This window comes from Cryptomeria japonica, chromosome 11 (genome assembly GCF_030272615.1).
Source record: "Cryptomeria japonica chromosome 11, Sugi_1.0, whole genome shotgun sequence".
NCBI classification, from domain to species: domain Eukaryota; kingdom Viridiplantae; phylum Streptophyta; class Pinopsida; order Cupressales; family Cupressaceae; genus Cryptomeria; species Cryptomeria japonica.
In genome coordinates this window covers 642,691,997-642,710,399 of record NC_081415.1, presented here as the reverse complement: position 1 = coordinate 642,710,399, position 18,403 = coordinate 642,691,997, and the positions used below count along the sequence as shown (strand labels likewise).

At 35.9% G+C, this 18,403-nt stretch overlaps 1 protein-coding gene across 1 annotated transcript in view; it reads right to left on the bottom strand.

The window, feature by feature from the left end:
- The window catches only part of LOC131055871 (lysine--tRNA ligase), a 67,102-nt gene extending 54,195 nt beyond the window's left edge, over positions 1–12,907 (bottom strand). The window contains exons 1-6 of the mRNA XM_057990190.2: positions 12,636–12,907; positions 12,434–12,509; positions 11,056–11,130; positions 10,278–10,458; positions 10,074–10,167; positions 476–561 (exon numbers count right to left, since the gene is read on the bottom strand). Of these exons, the coding sequence (XP_057846173.2) occupies positions 476–561; positions 10,074–10,167; positions 10,278–10,458; positions 11,056–11,130; positions 12,434–12,509; positions 12,636–12,715 (592 nt within the window). The 5' untranslated portion in view covers positions 12,716–12,907. The remainder of the gene's footprint in view (positions 1–475; positions 562–10,073; positions 10,168–10,277; positions 10,459–11,055; positions 11,131–12,433; positions 12,510–12,635) is intronic.
- Between the last annotated feature and the right edge of the window lie 5,496 nt (positions 12,908–18,403).

The window sequence follows — 18,403 nt, the reverse complement described above, 5'->3', positions numbered from 1 at the left end:
GTGTTACTGACAAATTAAAATTGAATGACTCTGAACGCTACAAAAGTATGCCTTCAAATTACATAGGGTTTATTGTTAATATTTACTCCAGCCTTGTTTAAATACACCAGATAGCAAATTTGCCTGACAAAAATGTTCAGGTCAATAAAAAGCATTATGCATTGAACCATGTTGAAAAAACAAAGACTAGAACATAAATCTGTAATTTGAAAATAAATCGTCTGTGCAACTGCAAAGTATATAAATGCCATGTTGTTATTGTTCCTTGCATTGAAAATGTGATAAGCTGTAATTGTAATACTGCTATCACATTTTGTCACTAAAGCAGAAGCCTTACTTTAATGTTGTCTAATCTTTTCACATAGGCACAGAAAATTTATTCCAATGATGGAAATTCAAACTGAATATATGTCTCAAACAATAGTGATCAATTATGTAAGGAATAGTGATCAATTATGTAAGGAGATCCACACACCTGGAAAGCCACGAATACCGACAATATCACCACGCTTTACACCAGCATGATGCTTAACAAATTCAGCCTCTTCCAATCCTGAATTTCTGAAAAGCAATAACAGGTTATGCATGTCAATGCAAAAAGAACAGCTATATGCAGTGCTAAGATGAATTAGAAGATAGAACTTTCAATCTCAAGATTGAATTCACAATCAAATCAAATGCTTGAGAAAAATATTTCACTGAACAAAAATCAATGCTGTTTGAAATATAAGATATCCCATATTGGAATCTCCCATATCCCTGAGATGAAACAGATGAACCGTAGATGACCTAAAAATATGAGCTAACAAACATTTTCTAGGACATATGAACCCTAAATCCATTCTTTGTCTATTCATAATAGCAAAAGCTTAATCAATCCGATATGCTCTGGTTGACTTCTCAGCAGTATATTTGGCACCTCCAAGTTGAAAAAGACAAAGCAAGCTGATAATACATGACATAATGATCACTGAACAGATAACAAGCAATGGAAGTATGTTTTAAAAAAATGCATACAATTATCTCAATACAAAAACTTCTGCATGGTCAATAAAGTTGGGCAACAGTTAAAACATGCTTTGAACTTAAATTATGGATCGAGTTTGGGTTTGGAATTCAGGTATGGCAGATCAACAAAAATAAAAGTTACCCAGGTTTACCACCATTTAGGTATGGTCATACAAACAAATATATAAAGCATAAAAAGTATTAAAAAACACCTATAACTTGCAAAAAACATGCAAAACTAAAGCAGAAGCATCCAGGGGTGTATGGCAATCTTGCATTACCAAATTTTAATTTATTTTATGTTGTTTTTTGTTTGTGATTTTCAGCTGCAGTCAGCTTCTGGGCACCCTCGGAGCATAAGAAAACTTATTTATTCATTTGGCTGGGCATTTTATAGCATTAATTTTATCCTAAGGTGAAAAATGGGGTTAAATTATTGTAACTGACATTTTATTTGTTGGCCCAAACATTGTAATTTGATGATTTATAAAATGCAAATTTTGATATGTAAAAAAAAGAAAAATGATAAAATTTGAAAATTGAATGTTGGGATATTGAATATTGGCCTTGAAGGGGATTGCAACACCCATGTATGTCAAGGAGCCATTTTTTGGGTGTCAAGCATGCTGGGAGTTATTGGCAAGAGGAATTACAAAGACAGAGGTTACAAAAATTGATTGCTTCTGCCAAATTTTGAAAAATGCATTAAGGAGGGAAAAACAACATTACTGCAACTGTTTAATAGATAAAATTGTAGTCCAAGCATGGATAAATCCAATGCCCAAGTGTGGAAGAGGAGAAAATCTAATGAAAGGTTTCAGAAATGAGATCGCGAAAGAGATTGCAGAGGAAGATCCCAACGCCAAAACTGAGGGTTGCAAAGGATTCAAAGGTACATTTGCAAGCTGATTTGAGTTAGTTTTGATTTTGTAGTGCCAAAATAAAAAAAATTGTAATGATATTTACTATTTTCTATTTAAATAAAGATCTGGTTTTCACAATATGGGTTTAAAAATTGTTTAAAAACAAGTCTAAGTTGTTAAATTAAATTTCAATTGCATATGCTTGCAAATTGTGTTATGAAGATTCGTGTGGTCTATGGCAGCCTGAATGGGTTGTTTGACAAAACCCCCCATCCTTGTGCCACATCAAAAGCTAACCACAAAACACAATTGCAATTGATTATTCAAAATCAAATCTTAAACAATAAATCAAAACAATTCATCTTTATAACATATGTTCAAAATAGAATAATAGTTGGCTGTCAAAGTACATCAAGATTGTATAACTACACATGGAAAATGCAAGATAAACCTTCAAATTACTCTTCATTGAGAGCATCAACATCCTCAATTAACCCATTCGAACAAGCAACACCAATGCACTTCCACTAGCTGTGTTATACATGTTTAATGTAGGAACCTCATGCCCCTCATCATTAATCAAGAGTAAAGGAAACTGTGCAAAGGAAGCATTCAAATTAGTATGCTTTAGCACTACATCCCAATGCTCCGATGCCCCCTCCTTGTAGTTGACTTGCATGTGTGAGATGAGAGCCAGCTTGCAATGGACATAGACAATCTCCTCTCCCTTTATTCACTGCCAACCAGCTACACGTTTCTGAGTGAATAAAATAATATGTACAACAGTTCCATTTATCAGAAGCGGAAATTCCGAAATTGCAGCTAATTAAGAGTCAAAACAGCCAACAAAAAATTATAATTATTAATTTATTTTACAAATTTACAAATAATAAATTATAAAAGTTAAGGTGGTTAAAGAAATTTAACTAGAACTAAAAAGCACATATCTGTAATTGCGATTTGAAGGCAAGAGGTTGCAGGTGAATAGATCCTTGGCCATAAAGGTATGTCGACATTTTTAATAGTCACCTCAAACCTCTGAAAAATTGAGTGACTCGCTCAATCAATAACAATGAATTTCATAAAAAATATGAAAGAATCACTTTTAATAATTTCCCTCTATATTTGAGAGGTTGGCTCCCACATATGATGGGAGGTTTGTAGTTTTGTATACGTTTTCCAAAAAAGCACCAAAGAATGGGAAAACAGCAGAAAAAGAGATAAGGTGAAACCCTAGATGAACAGAATATTCAAAACACCTGGATAACTGATAAAAGAAAAAAATAGAGCAAATCAAAAGCACCTCCTCCCTAATGGAAATGGAAATGGTTAAATAATTTGCATAATGAGTCAGCTAAAACTTCATAGAACGATTTGCATGATGGATCAGCTGAAATCTAATAAAAACATAGTTTTCACCAGATCCAGCAACGTCCAAGCAATACCAAGCTCAACATCTCAAACCCTAGCATCACAAAGTATAAAAAGATAAGAGAGATAAAATGATATGCAGCAGAAAATAAATTATTCAATATGATTAAATTATATTCAATGAGCTGAAAATCACAATTTTGTACAAAGGAAGATTACCACATCCATTTATGACCAACACTAGAAGTAAAAATGCATTTCATTAACGTTGATAAGAAAATTATAAAGCTGTACCATCAAAAAGGAGAAGAGTCTATTTGACACAAACTTCAAACCCAAGCAGCTCTTGAAAAGACTTCTAACATCTAAAAAACTAATTCTCCACCTTTTTCTCTAATTACAACCACAATTACAAATTACAATTTTTCACGTCCTTGCTCTATGTATAAAACGTCTTTGCACACATTTAATTCTAAGAAAAATTAAGTAAATCTTACTATATACAAAGATAAATATAATTCAAAATTGGCCCCGTTTAGTGACAAAGTAAATAATAAGACATTCCTAAGCACACTTAACCTCTTTAACAAGACGATAAGAGCACTGTATAACTTGACAGTACATGAAGATCGACCTTTGAAGTAGAATACCAAACTAGTGCCTTATCCATTAGGCAATTGAGCTGACCACAATTATGTACCATGAAGCCTGATCATTGTCACATACATTATTCTCAAACAGCGTCCCAAGGGATAATTGATGTTGAACATAAAAAAGATCTTGTTAGAAAATTCATACATGGTAAAGCCAAAAAAGATCTTGTTAGAAAATTCATACATGGTAAAGCCATCTACCCAAGTGGTATTTGACACCCAAGGTTGTAAAACCTGCAATTGCCCCAAAATGGAGCAACTGGAAGTGTTATCTTGACCAATGACCAGCAATGGAGTTTAGAATGTATGTAGAATGAAAGGTGTAAAGAGTTGTTTTCTTTCATGTTTTATGTTGTTCGTGTAGTTAGGGTGGTTGCTTTCAGGTTAGGATAGCTTTTTATTTTTTCTATTGTAATGATTTATTATACATGGTTTCTATATAGTACCCCACGTTCCAAGAACAAGGATGTCCCCAGAGCGTGGCAAAGAGGGAATGAAGGAGCGAAAGAGTGTGATTGAAGTCCTGCAAGTGCAAGAGCGGTGAGGAGCAAAAAAAAAAAAATTATGTGAGGGAGCAAACTTGGAAAGGACAGCTCACCCCTTGCTTAAATTCGTTATGGATCATTGCTATATATCAAGATTGTTTCTTCTTTTCCTTAAAAAAAACATGAAAAATTATTCATATTTAAGTTCATGGAAATCTCAAATGATCTCCTCATTAATGATCATCAATTTATTTATGATCAAATTGACTATATTCTAGATTTATGAACACTATATGCTCATTGGCAATTGACAAATGCATATTAAAAATATTTCTTCTACATCAACAATCAACTTTATTTGATTATTGTGTTACTGACTATGCTGGTGGTTTCATCTTATAGGACATCTACCTAGACTATGTCTTCATAATAAATGATACAGATGATCTTACATGGATGGTGTAATACTTTTAACAAAAGCTATCTTCTATGTTTTTTTAATAAAAAGCCCAAAATACAAAAGTAGCTCTTGAAGGATCAATGTGGCTTTGAAGATTTATGGAAGACTTTCAACTGGATATTTGCAGTACCACTTTACTATATGATACCTAGAGTTATTTTACTCTTACAAAAGAATCTCATTTCCAAAAAGAGAAAAGTGCATTGAAGATAATAAGAAGTAAGAACCTCAATCAAGCGAAAGCATTCCATCATAAAAGTTCTCTGCAATTATATTCAAGCGAAAGTATTCTATAATATAAAAAAAGATTGGAATTTTAGCCATCACATACCAAACCTCTGCACGATGATTGGCTTGAAGGTGATGCCATTCATGGTTACGCTGTGCTCGTTATGACAAGAATAGAGGTTGCCCCATTTTGCAAGAAGGATTTTTACAGCCTTCACATCTGACAGTGTAGCAGCAGTTTCTTCATCATATCACAAGGAGAAGGACCATAATGAAAGGGAGAAGCTGGTTTGCAGTAATGCCTCCAACCCATACCATCAATGTGGGGTTTTCTGTCTTTCACAGCTGAAAGGTTTGGCTTCTCAGAGTTTGTCTTAGGCTCCTTCTTATGCTTTTCAAGAGCAGCCACAGCAGATATCTAGAAGGGATTCACTGACTGAGTGGATTCTGCAAGCTGTAAGGCTCAGCAACAATACAGGGTTTCTACTGGAAAGGGAATCTCTCAACGGGTTCTACCTCTCCATTGGAACATTTCTCTCTTGGAGTCATATACCTGCATATCTTGATGGGCTGCACAGAACAATTTTCTAAACCGCACAGACTCTGCTCTCTAATATGTTGGTTTCATGGTAATAGTCCAATCAGCGATAGAGCATTGGATGAAAGAAAACTGGTTGGATTTTCCTTAATATGTTCTTTTAACCATGTGAAGAAATTTTAAAATACAGTTTACAGCTGTTGAAGAGTGGAAACTTGTGTGGAATAATGGCCCTTGATTTAGATGCATATTTAAGCTGTTTTTGGGCCATTGGAAGCCTTTTTTATAGGAATTGCTCTACAAGATAAGTGTGGACTTGTTTTTATAATATTTTGCTAGTTAAGCAGAATGATTGTTTATTTATATTGCTGAATGAGACAGCTGGCAAGATTGTGAGGATTGATCCAGAGTTGGTTGTGAAAAATAAATTGAATGAATGATTCAATAAACGGATAATTACATTGAACGATATACACACGTATATATAGAGGTTACAAGACGGTGTTCTATAATTAGAACATAACGTTAAAGTAAAAGATTAAAGAGCTAAACGCTAAATTAAGTGTGAGCTAAATTAAGCTTAAAAGCTAATTAACTAAAAAGCTAAATGCTAAATAAAGCTTAAAAGCTAATTACATATTGTGAGGATTGATCCAGAGTTGGTTGTGAAAAATAAATTGAATGAATGATTCAATAAACGGATAATTACATTGAACGATATACACACGTATATATAGAGGTTACAAGACGATGTTCTATAATTAGAATATAACGTTAAAGTAAAAGATTAAAGAGCTAAACGCTAAATTAAGTGTGAGCTAAATTAAGCTTAAAAGCTAATTAACTAAAAAGCTAAATGCTAAATAAAGCTTAAAAGCTAATTACATAATAAAAAGCTAACTTAACAAACTAAATAAGTCGACAACTTAAAATAGAAGATGACCACTAAAAATAGAAGATGACCGTTATAGAAGATATTAATATTATTTTAACACCCTCCCTAATGGTCATCGTACTCAATACCCTACAGAAAACACACTTTGCTACTATGGAGACCCTCCCAGGATCTCCAGAATGTAAATGACCAAGAGTACCAAAAGCCATCCAAGCAAATGTAGCCTTCACGCGAATTAGAGATCTGGCACACACGAATTACGGAAGCCTGAAACAATGATTTTGAGGAAAAAATCAGCAAACCTTTTTGCAGAAGAGTACCAACTCCAAAACTGACTGCAAGATACCACGGTTGCAGATGTACACCCTGACAGGTGTGACCCAAACTGACTGCAACAAAGCTCGATTTTTTAGGAGAAAAATTGATCAAAACCAGAGAACTTTGTGTGTTACAGATGATTTTTGAGGAGAAAATCGTAAAAACCAGCAAACAACTTTCGAAGAAAAAATCGTGAAAACCTAGAAATCCCACACAAGCTTTGCGAATGACAGATAGCAATTTTTAAGGAAAAAAAAATCGAAACCCTGCAAACAATTTTTGAGGAAAAAAATGTGAAAACCAAGAAATGTGAGGTTACAACAAATCATGTTTTTGTGGAAAAAAAGGGTAAAACCCAGATAAATGAAATCTTACGCGAATATCATGGACTAAAGATGAAATAATTTTTAAGGGAAAATTATAAACCCTGCGAACAATATTTGAGGAAAAAATCATAAAAACCCTCCCATGATTTTTTGTGGAAGAAATCAAAAACCGACAGACAATTTTTCAAGAAAAAATCGTGAAAACCCTAGGACCTGTAAGACAAGGTCTGGCCTAAATCAATCTGATAAAGGTAACGATACTCAGATATCGTGAACATGCACTATTTCCAGGTGTTGTGACAGCTGTTGAACTTTTGACTGTGTTCCAACATGATGTTGGTCAAAGATGCCATCACAAAAATGGAGGTTGAATAAGGTCAACCTAGTGAAAGCATGAGACAGAAGAATCTGATTCAAAAATCAAAATAGAAGCAACTGCACAAAAAATCTGAAACCCTGGAGAAGAATTCTAGCACAAATTCTAAGGTGCGAATTTCGAGGTTTGGAAGAAACCCAAAAATTAAAATTTTCTACAAACTTAAGACCTGAAATTTTTCCTGAAAATAATCAGAAAATAAAAATAATTTGCAGAAAATATAAAAATACCTCTGATTGTTTGTAAAAAAAAACAGAAAAATATTGACGATTTTTTTCCAAAAAAAAAAAATAGGGGCAGAAACCCTAGGTCGGATGTACAACATAAACGGCGCCCAGAAAACGCCAAAATCCCCGATGTCCACAGAATTAGCAGAAATCGCTGACTGTTTTTAAATTCCAAGGCAAATTCGCTGGCACAAAATTTGAGGCATGGAAAACGAGGCACCCATAAAAATTTGAGACCAACCCAGAAAAGCTCTCGAAAAACCCATCAAGAATTTGAAATCAGAATGCAGATATGACGACTCACAAATCGAGGCACAAAAGACAATGCACCTCGAAAAATCTGACGACAACCCCAGTTGAGGTCTCAAAAAACCCACCAAGAATCTGCAACCAGAATAAAATTTCAACTTGAACTGAAAGGTCAAAACCCTAATCGAAAATTGCAGAAACCCTAGGTAAATTTTCAATCTGCAAAAAAAAAACTCGAGGTTGCAGGCCCGAAAATCTGCAGAACCCTAAAAAAACATGGACTACTGCCCAGCACAAAGAAATTTGCCCACAAACCAGAAACCCTCAAAAAGCCTTCAAAATTTTATTAAAAATTCGCCAAACTTTAAAGAATCCCATCAACCCGCTTTGATACCATGAAAAATAAATTGAATGAATGATTCAATAATCGGATAATTACATTGAACGATATGCACACGTATATATAGAGGTTACAAGACGATGTTCTATAATTAGAACATAACATTAAAGTAAAAGATTAAAGAGCTAAACGCTAAATTAAGCGTGAAAGCTAAATAACTAAAAAGAAAAAGCTAAATGCTAAATAAAGCTTAAAAGCTAATTATAACTAAAAAGCTAAATGCTAAATAAAGCTTAAAAGCTAATTACATAATAAAAAGCTAACTTAACAAGCTAGATAAGTCAACAACTTAAAATAGAAGATGACCACTAAAAATAGAAGATGACCATTATAGAAGATATTAATATTATTTTAACAGGTTGGACATCATCAGAGGTTTGTCAAGTTGTGCATGCATTTAGATATTTGTAATGAATGAATGAATGAAAGATATTAATAACGTCCACAAAACCAAAGCAGCCTATGGGACCAAGAGCAGCAACAAAAGCGTAGCATGCAAGCCTCACCCAAAGACACAAGGGCATCAAAGCTTTATAAGGTTTGTAAACTCATCCTGATGTCAAATCTTATGCAGTCAATCCAATCTGTAATAACATCCGAGTCTCGTCTGAAAGCAATTCTTGGTTCCAGTACATTGGCTATAAAAATCTTCATTTTCAATGTTTCAGATGTCAGATTAGGAGAACGTTTCTGATGCTTGTCCTTCATCTCCCTACCTTCAAATCTTCCTGGAACCTTCATTCACAGAAGTGGGTTCTGAAAAGGGCATTCCTAATGAGAATTTCACATGGAGATACCCTAACTACTTTCTGTCAGATGGCAGGGTGGCTTCATTTCTGGCTGTCCTGCAACTTCTTCTAGGTCTAAGGATGGTAAGCTTATTGTCCTTTGACAGGGGGAAAAAAAGGTGTTTCCTTTTTGGATGAGCAGGATTCAATTCAAAGGGGGCAGCAGCTGCTGTGCAGTCTGATTCAGAGTAGTCAGTACAATAAGAGAAGAGTTTAATTTTTAATAAAACTTCTTCACATCAGCAACTGCACGCTTGTCTTGGCAAATTAGGTCTTAAGCCATATGATTATTTTCTTCTCCTAAACCTATGAAGATTGGCAACTGCACTTACCTCAGTGCTTTTCTTCTGTGAATTGTAATGGAAACTTTTCCTTATCTTTTTTTTAATTTTTGCTACATTTGGGTTTTTAATTCTTGTCCTTATCTTCTCTGGCTAGAGTTAAGTTTATATACCTGTGTGTCTAGTAGGTTTGGATCATTCAGTTGTTTAGTCTCTCTTTTGTCTTTGATTAGGATTTTCTGGCCTATCCACATTTGATATATCTCAGATAGAGAGCTTAGGCTCAGTTACTTTGTAAGTTGTCTCAAATTGTCTTTATTTAATGTTTTATTGGGATCAAAGAAGCATGAGTCTTTTTTATGGTATTTTCCAAACGTATGCATAACCATGTTATTCACGGGTAAGGCCCCAATAGAAGCTCTCACTTAATATTACGGAAGAACATATATAATATGCAATAGACCATCTATTCAAATTGTTTCTACATTTAGAGAAAGATACAAGGTTTTTGTGGAGTATGAAACTCTGTTTATCCTATAAAATAAAATCAGAAGCACTAACCAAAAAAAAAAATAACGCCTACAATAATTTAATAAACCATAAGTACCTTAAATCCGCCATAACCTGCACTTTTGCTCCATCAGCATGCAAATCGTAGAAGTTCAGCTTTGTTCCTGAGCTCCTCTTACTCATTATCCTCCCTAAAATAGAAAAAGAACTGTTAAAAATACCCACAGAAATTCTCATCAAGATTGGCAGTGACGATGACAAAAGAAAGGATGACAAAGATGAGAATTGCAACTCCACCAACCAGCTATATACACTTCTACATTATCAAGATGTTGTCCTTTGCTTATATTCTGATACTCTTTTATGAAGTCAGGAATTGGTAATAGAGCAGCAGAAGGCTCAGGTGGAAACTTATGTGGATAAGGATTCTCTCCAGTACTTTTCAGTGCAGCCAAAACTTTCAATCTGTTTTCGCGGTATTGCTGCATAGAAAAAATATATTTCAGTTTGGTAAGTAATTCTAACTTCTGCAAAAATCAACTAAGGTTCTCCCCTAAAACCTCTCAGAAGCATTCACAGAGGTAACCATGTTAGCTCCTCTCCATGGAAATGCTAGGGCTGCTTGCTTAATTTCATCATATTTCTTTTTACTTCACATAAGTTATTCTCCACCAAGATTCAAAGATTTTGACAAATATTGTGCAATTAGTTCAACACTTCATTCTACAGCTTGTTTAATCTGATCAATCTCATCTTTCCTTCATAAAAGCCATTCTCCACCGTTATTGTAAAGATTCCAATATATATTGTACAATTTTTTCAACAGTAAGCATTTCAAATATCCAAGTAAAAGAAGTTAATTTAAAATTCGAACCTTTAATTGCATTAATAGGATACAGACCCTGTGGGTCATGTTTTCCCTCAAATTTTTTAATGGTTTACTCAATTAAAACAAAACAGAACAAAATGTTCTGGCTGCTTTCTGGTGTTTTATGTGTATCTGCTGGACACTACAGTTTTACGGTGTTTTGTAAGTAGAATGACACAACAATTGTTAGTTTCCAGAGTTTGATACAAACCGTAGGATCCATGTCTTCCTCTTCGTGGTCCAGGGCTTGATGTTTCTGTGCATTCACACTCTGGGCAGATGCAGCCTGCATTAATGATGCAAAAGCATCTTGAAATTAGCACAGCTAGAAAAAATTTCTCAGTCTTATAAAACAAGAAGATAGCCTTTGAAAAAATAGAGATAGACAATAAGAATATGATTGAAGAGACAAAAATAGAAATAAGAATAAAGAACTTTTATCAATGGATAAATTTATTTTACAATGGAATTCAAATTTCAATAAATAAAGGTGCAAGTTGCTTCTTCTTTCACGGTGAATTCACAAGCCTGTTTTAATTTTAAATATGAGATCCCTATTATAGAATTCGGCTAAGAATTTCTTTCCATTTACCTCACAATTTTTCCAAACTCTGAAACCCTGAGTTTTGATTTCATGACCAATCCAGGCAATAACAAAAAAATGATAAATCCGTAACCCTGATTTATGATGTCAAGACCAATCCAAATATCAAACCAGAGCTTATGTAGTACGGCAGAAAATTTATACCCGGGTATTTAATATTGATCTCATGACCAAACTCAGCAAATAACGCCTTGTGTAGGCAGATAGAAAAGGTGTAACATGAGAAGTAAGTGCCAATCTATAACTCAATCGAGTAAACCAGAGTCCGAATATTCTGTAGGAAGAAAAAAGAGGCTTAGAGGACTTATGAGGATTTCATGAAAGAAGATACATATCAAATCTATCCCATGAAATGCATGGATGCGTGTATTAGATCGTACACTGTTATTCATTTTTATAGCCTATCATGTTTTCTGAGGTCCTAGGCAGAGTATTTTTGTGGGCATTTTTTCACCATTAGTTAATTTTTCACTTAATCAGATTTTCCAGAACATTCACCTAAGTCTTTTATATAAAATGTACCAGAACCTAAAAATATGCATATAATTATTGTAAACTCTATGTTCTCCTGAGAATGTGTTGCAGTGCATACACTTCCTATTTTTTGAACTAAAAAGATTCAGCTACCATTCAACACTGGTAAAAACTTTTCAATCCTCAAATTGTCTATGGTCCTGAGATTAACTCCGTCAAACTACAAAACCCGACTTAAGCGCAATAGAGACTCTAAAACCCTAAATCCAACCCAAAACAAATTGGAGAGCTTAAATATTTAAGGAAGGCGAACCGCATTTCGTCCAAAAAATGAAAATACCCTGCAAAGCTAATTTTTCACCTAATAATACACAAATCAAACAACTAACAAGCATTGCCGTCAAAAAAAAATGCAGCGCATTACCTCTGCAAAGCTAATTTATAGCCTAATGCTACACATATCAAACAATTAATAATCATTGCCGTCAATAAATAAAAAGCAGAGCATTACCTTCTTCTTCTTCTCCTCTTCCTTGCGGAGCCTCTCTTCCTCCTTCTGCTTTAGTTTTAATTCCCTCTTTAAAGCGCTGAAAAAGTAAAATCAATTCAAGACAGTTAAAATCAGAAAACATTCTAACATGATATGTTTGCAACCAGATAGTGAATAAAATGTATAATCTTTAAAAGAACTCTTCAGGGAGGCTTAGACTGACTTTTTGCTGGGAGCTTCTGCTTGTGGTTGTGCAGGTGAAATGGGTGACTGGGCCGCAGCTGAATCTGCCGTTGTTTCCATCTTGTTAATGGGTTCTTTCCTCTGAGAAACCCTCCCCTCCGCGTCAGTCGTCAGCGACGAAAAATATTAGCGTTGCAGAATGGCGCTCGAACTGTTCTGGTGTTGCATGTAAATGTGTAGGGTTTTTAACTAAAGAACTTTTTGGCTTAGAATCAGGTTTTCGTAAATTGAATGAGATTATAGGTATTTGATTTCCTAATAACAAGATGGAAACAAACAAAAGATGGATTATTAAATTTATATGAATCTTTATATTTTGTAATAGTAAATATAAATTGTTGTATCTCGTTTAAAATTTGTATAGAGATTCATTTTATCTATTGAAAACCTTCGAAATAATGAAGATTTAGTTACTACATAATGTGGGAACATTATAGAAATTATCTTAAGGTTTGGATTTCGGTTCCTATTTTATATATATAAAGAAAGGCGAGAGATATCGGGGCTTTCATTTTTACTTAAAAATTAATTTAATAAGGAGACTATTGAAGCGAGGAGAGGCACGATGCAGACAAAGGTTTTTCTGGCGACTGTTAGGGTTTCTACAAGAGCGACTTTTGTTTTCCCCGTGCAGGCTAAGGGCTTTGGGCGAGCTTCGGGGTGTTTTTCCAATGGTACGGACGGTGCCTCCCTTGCTGTTAGGAATGGATCGCATGGTGGGAATGCAAAGTTCGCCTCTCTGTTTAAGCAGGATTTGTATGGTTGGAAAATGTTGCTGCGGAAAGGCAGTCGCTCAACTCTGGTTAATAGGGTGTGCAAGGGGCTTGATAGTTCAGGAAGCAGTGACAGAGGGGTTTCTATGTTCCCTATTTTTTAGACTGGTCCAGACCCTAACAGGCCATTGGTGGGTTTTGATGTCGAGATCTTTGAAGAAGTGAAGGAGAATGAACTTTATTTTGCAGAGATGGGGTTGATTGGGCATTTTCATGGTGTTTGGCCAAGTTTGTCCGAACTACACAAATGGATTACAGATTATTGGAAGCCCATTTTGAAAGGTGATGTGCAAATTTACCCGAGTGCTCGAGGCTTTTTTGTGGTGGTTTTTGACAATGAACTAGACAAGAAGAAAATTATGTGTGAATAGTTATGGTGGTGGGATGAGAAGCATATGTTCTTATTAAAACCTAGGTATCATGTCTTTAACCCTACGACAAAGGCCTTTGATAAAATTCCAGTTTGGGTAAGGTTACCTAATTTGTCTCTACAGTTTTGGTTTGAAGCTTGTTTCAAAGTTATTAGTAACACTGTAGGTAAGTTTCTGGGGGTGGATGAGGGCTCTTTGGATTACTTACATACCACGTATGCATGCATTTTAGTTGAGATGGATTGCTCAATTGCTCCTCTTGCTGACATATCTTTGAAGCTTGCAAACGGTGTTTGGGTGCAGTCAGTAGATTATGAGAATATCCCTTTTAGATGTAGAAGATGCTTTCAAACTAGTCACTTGGCAGCTAATTGTGCCGAGTAGAAATCAAAGGATGTGGCTTCTTGGTGGAGGGAGGCCTCTCCCCATCGTTATTTTGTGGATAAGGAAGATGGTATCATTCAGGAAGGGCATTTTGGGAAGGACGATGGCAATAGAGCTAAGGTTAAGCCAAGCCAGGCTACGGCCATGATGGTTATTGATAAACCTGAGAAGAAAAAGTTAGGTAGGGTGGATAAGGAACCAGGAGAGTTGATGCATGTATTTATAAACAATGAACCTGTTGGTGTTTCTACCGAGGGAGGTAGTCATGATGTTTCACTTGGTGAAAGGCAGGGTATTATGGCATTTTCTAGTAAATCTGTCAAGGTGCCTCAGGGTGTTATTGAGGAGGAAGAGGGGTGGATAAAGGTGCTTGAGAAGAAGAACATGATAGCAATGAAGGATGTCTCGTCGCTTTTTCAATCAATTCATCCTCTTGTTTCTAGTGGAGTTAGTGGATGATCTAGTATTTTTGACCTGTTGATGGGTCTTGGATCTTTGGTACTTTGTACTTTGGGGAGGTGGCTCTCTATTTGTAGCCCCACCTGGTTTGGGCCAGGATTAAAACCCGGCTTATTATTAACAAAACAATTTCTACCAATCAAAATAAATAAAAATTAATAAATTAATAAATGAAAGCCTCGATATATGTTGGGTTTCTTTATATATATTTCTATATATATGTAAAGTGAAAAATTGAACCCTAGTGACTTCCCACCTAGGAGAGAGAAAGGAAGTCAATAGGATGGTTTTTCACTTGGGAGAACTTTACATTCAAAAGAAGGGCTTGAATCCACCAGATCCAAATTCAAGAGAGACAAGGATGTGAATTCCAAGTGGATTGCAAGGGTTGAAGTGTGATTTACCCTCTTCTGTAATTTGGAAAGTTGACTTGTTGATTATGCGGAAAAGAGAGAGAAAATGAGTGAAATGAGGAGCTACCAGTTCGGAATCGCGTTGTAACTTCGGATCTAAGCTAATCGGACTGATACGGATCTGCCCTGCAAATTTGAGAAAAGTTGTTGGGACCGTGGCGAAAGTGTACATGGTCCTCCGAAAAATCCGCAAAACGAAAAGTGTTTTTTTGTCTCTGTAAATGGAGTCCAAATCTAAAAATACAGTCGCGCACCTGCAACCTACACATAGAAAAGAAGGGGAGAAGGGTTGTGGATAGGGGTTTGCCTCAGTTATACCCCAGATGAGGAATCAACCTTGAAAGAAAGTAATTGCAAATGCTGAAATGTAAATAATGGAAGTGTATACCTTGTAGATCTGCAATTTGTTGATGAAGATTGCTTTGCTTCTTGAAGGTAATCACAAGTGTTGCATGAAATGGCACATAACATGACAAAACCCTAACACGCACACACATGCTTGCAAATGAATATTGTAATGTTGCTCCAATGGATGAATGAATAAGACACATGAAGAAGAGAACTTGATGGATTCTTGAAGACTTGAATGCTTGATGAAGATCTTTCGCTTGAATTTTGCTTCTTATCCTTATACCAAATGAGAGGACTAGATCCCATATTATACTTGCCTAGGGGAATTAATTTCATCTCACTGAAGGCCGACATCGAAGGATTTAAGTCCCGAGAAGCAAATTAGGTCCAAGGGTCAGATGGATCCATTTTGGGGCCACACAAAGAGGGAGGACAAGGACGTGGTGCCCCTGTCCTAAGGGGGACCAGGGTACCACTCCATGGTCCTACCATGGTGCCAAGTCATGGTCCTAAGGAGGACCAGGGCGCCATGCCATGGTCCTACCCATTTTCGGGCCCCAAAACAAGGTCTAAACAAGTTCCAAAGTGTAGAAATGAGGCCCAATTCCATGGTGGAGGCATAAATGGGTCCTGATCAAGCATAGGAGATGATTTCACCAAGGTAAAGGGCCTAAAACATGGTCAAAATTACAAGGGGTTCAATTTTATGATACTTCATTTAGCCCCCACTTTAGCGAGAGTATGACTTATGTGAATATTGTCGACAAAGGAGAAGAAAGAGAGAGATGAAGCTGAGAGATGCAGAGCAAGATCACAAGGAGTATAAGATGTCACTAATCTTGAGGAACCAAGCCCCCAATCTTAGGATCTTAACTCACTCAAACATATGCAAGTGCACATAAAAAGGCATGCAACTAAAGCTAATATCTTAAGACCTCAAGTCAACTAGTCGAAGAGACCTCGAAATGAAAAATATCTCAATCAACTAATATCATTCTTGAAACATAAAATGTCACCTCATGAACACATATAATCACATAAAAGAGAAAAGATGACATCGTCCATGAACCATCAATAGTAAAACTATGGGTTCATGAGAGGAAGGAGAGAGAGGACACGAACACGCACTTTGGTGATCCATGAGAAGAAAGGCGAAGAAGAGAGAATCCATGGACATCTCGCCCCTAGAACTGGGTGATCCATGGAGAGAAGTACATGGAAGTCTAGCCCCCAGAGTCTGTCTGGGTGATCCATGCAAGGGAGGAGATTGAGAACACTGTTAGTTCCACTCAAACCTCATGCGTGTGTGTGCAAGTGAGGTTTGAAGTGCTTCATAGGAGTCTATGCCCAAGTATGCTACAACTTGTATAAAAGTGTCAAGAAAGGTGTGACATCCTGCTCTAAGAGTCTGTGCTCTAGTTCCTGAGAATAATCACCCCGCATAAGAGAAAAGTGATGTCATCTTGCTCTAAGAGTGTGCTCTTGTTCCAAGAATGACCCACTGTACAAAAGAAAAGTGATGACATCTTGCTCTAAGATTTTGTGCTCTAGTTCCAAGAATTTCCCATTGTACAATGCACAAGAGAAGTATAGTATAAAGGAGCAGTGTGTGTGCCCCCCCCTTGAGATGTCAACATAGATTGATGTTGATATCTTAAGGAAAGTAGAACAAGGACACCTACCTTCATCACAAATAAGATATCCGCTATGCAACAATGTCATAAATCCAAGCAAAAGAGGGAATACTCTTCAAGCAAGGATAAGATAGTTGAAAAGAGATATCGTGTTGTAAGGGTAAAGGATATCCTTGGAGGAGAAGAGATCTTTGTTCAAAAGGAATCTTCCTCCAAGAGAAGTTGTCTTAGACAAATATAATGTCTTCTAGAACAATGCAAAGGAGAGAACAAGAATTCGATCCTTCATCCTATTGCTAGGGTAAAGAGATTCTTGATGAAGGATGAAGCACCTTTAGCCCTATGGAGGATGGGTGGATTTATTATAGATTTACATTACCACGTGTGAAAGAGGTTGTAGTCAAAGAGTTGCACCTCTTGTATAGGAGAGAATCCTTGAGCAAACAACCAAAAATTACGGACAAGGAGTGACATCAAGTAATAAAACTCACACCATCCGCACAATAGGGAAAAGTGGAACCTCAGAGAAAGAGAGAGGGAGAGAGATCACTGCCTTTCAAGTGTAGGACAACGAGAAGAATTACATAACTTCTAGAGAGATATTACTCATAAAATACATACCATCTCAAGCAAGGAATACATCCTAACCAAGGAACAGACATGCAATCGCGTGAAGGATAACTCCATTCAAGAAAGGACATCAAGTTATGAATAACATAATAGAAGAGGTAATTTTCAAAGAGAGAGAAAGGGGAAGAAGAAGGTTCACAAAAGTTCTTTGAGGAGAGATTGTTCATAATAGACGTTGTTTCAAGCAAGGGGAAGACCCCACTTATGGAACAAACATGAGCTCACATGAAGGAAAACTCCATGCAAGAAAGGACATCAAGGTTATGAATAATGCACTTCATAAAGAAAATAGTGAAACTTGAGAAAGAAGAAAGGGAATATTATTGCCCCCCAAGCATAGAGGCAAGAATAAATAGACTATTGCGTTACTCACTAAGTATGATTGCACCTGAAATTGTACCACCATGAATGACAAAGAGCCCCCAAGAAGTAGGCTAACAATGTCACATAGTGAGGAGCAACATAATAGGAACATGAATGTTATTTTAAATGATCCCAATGAACATGCCATTCATTGTTAGATGTTATTTCTATGATGCCCAAATCAATTAAATGTTATATTTTTGTTTTCAAAGCTTGACACTCATTAGTAGAATGGCCATGGATTTGATGATATTTACAAAAAAAAGAATTTTGAGAATGTTGTTTATGTTTTCTTCTTCGTTTAGGACAAAGAGGAGATATTAAGTTGGAATTTAGAAGATCGGTCAACACATTTTCTTGTCGTAACTCA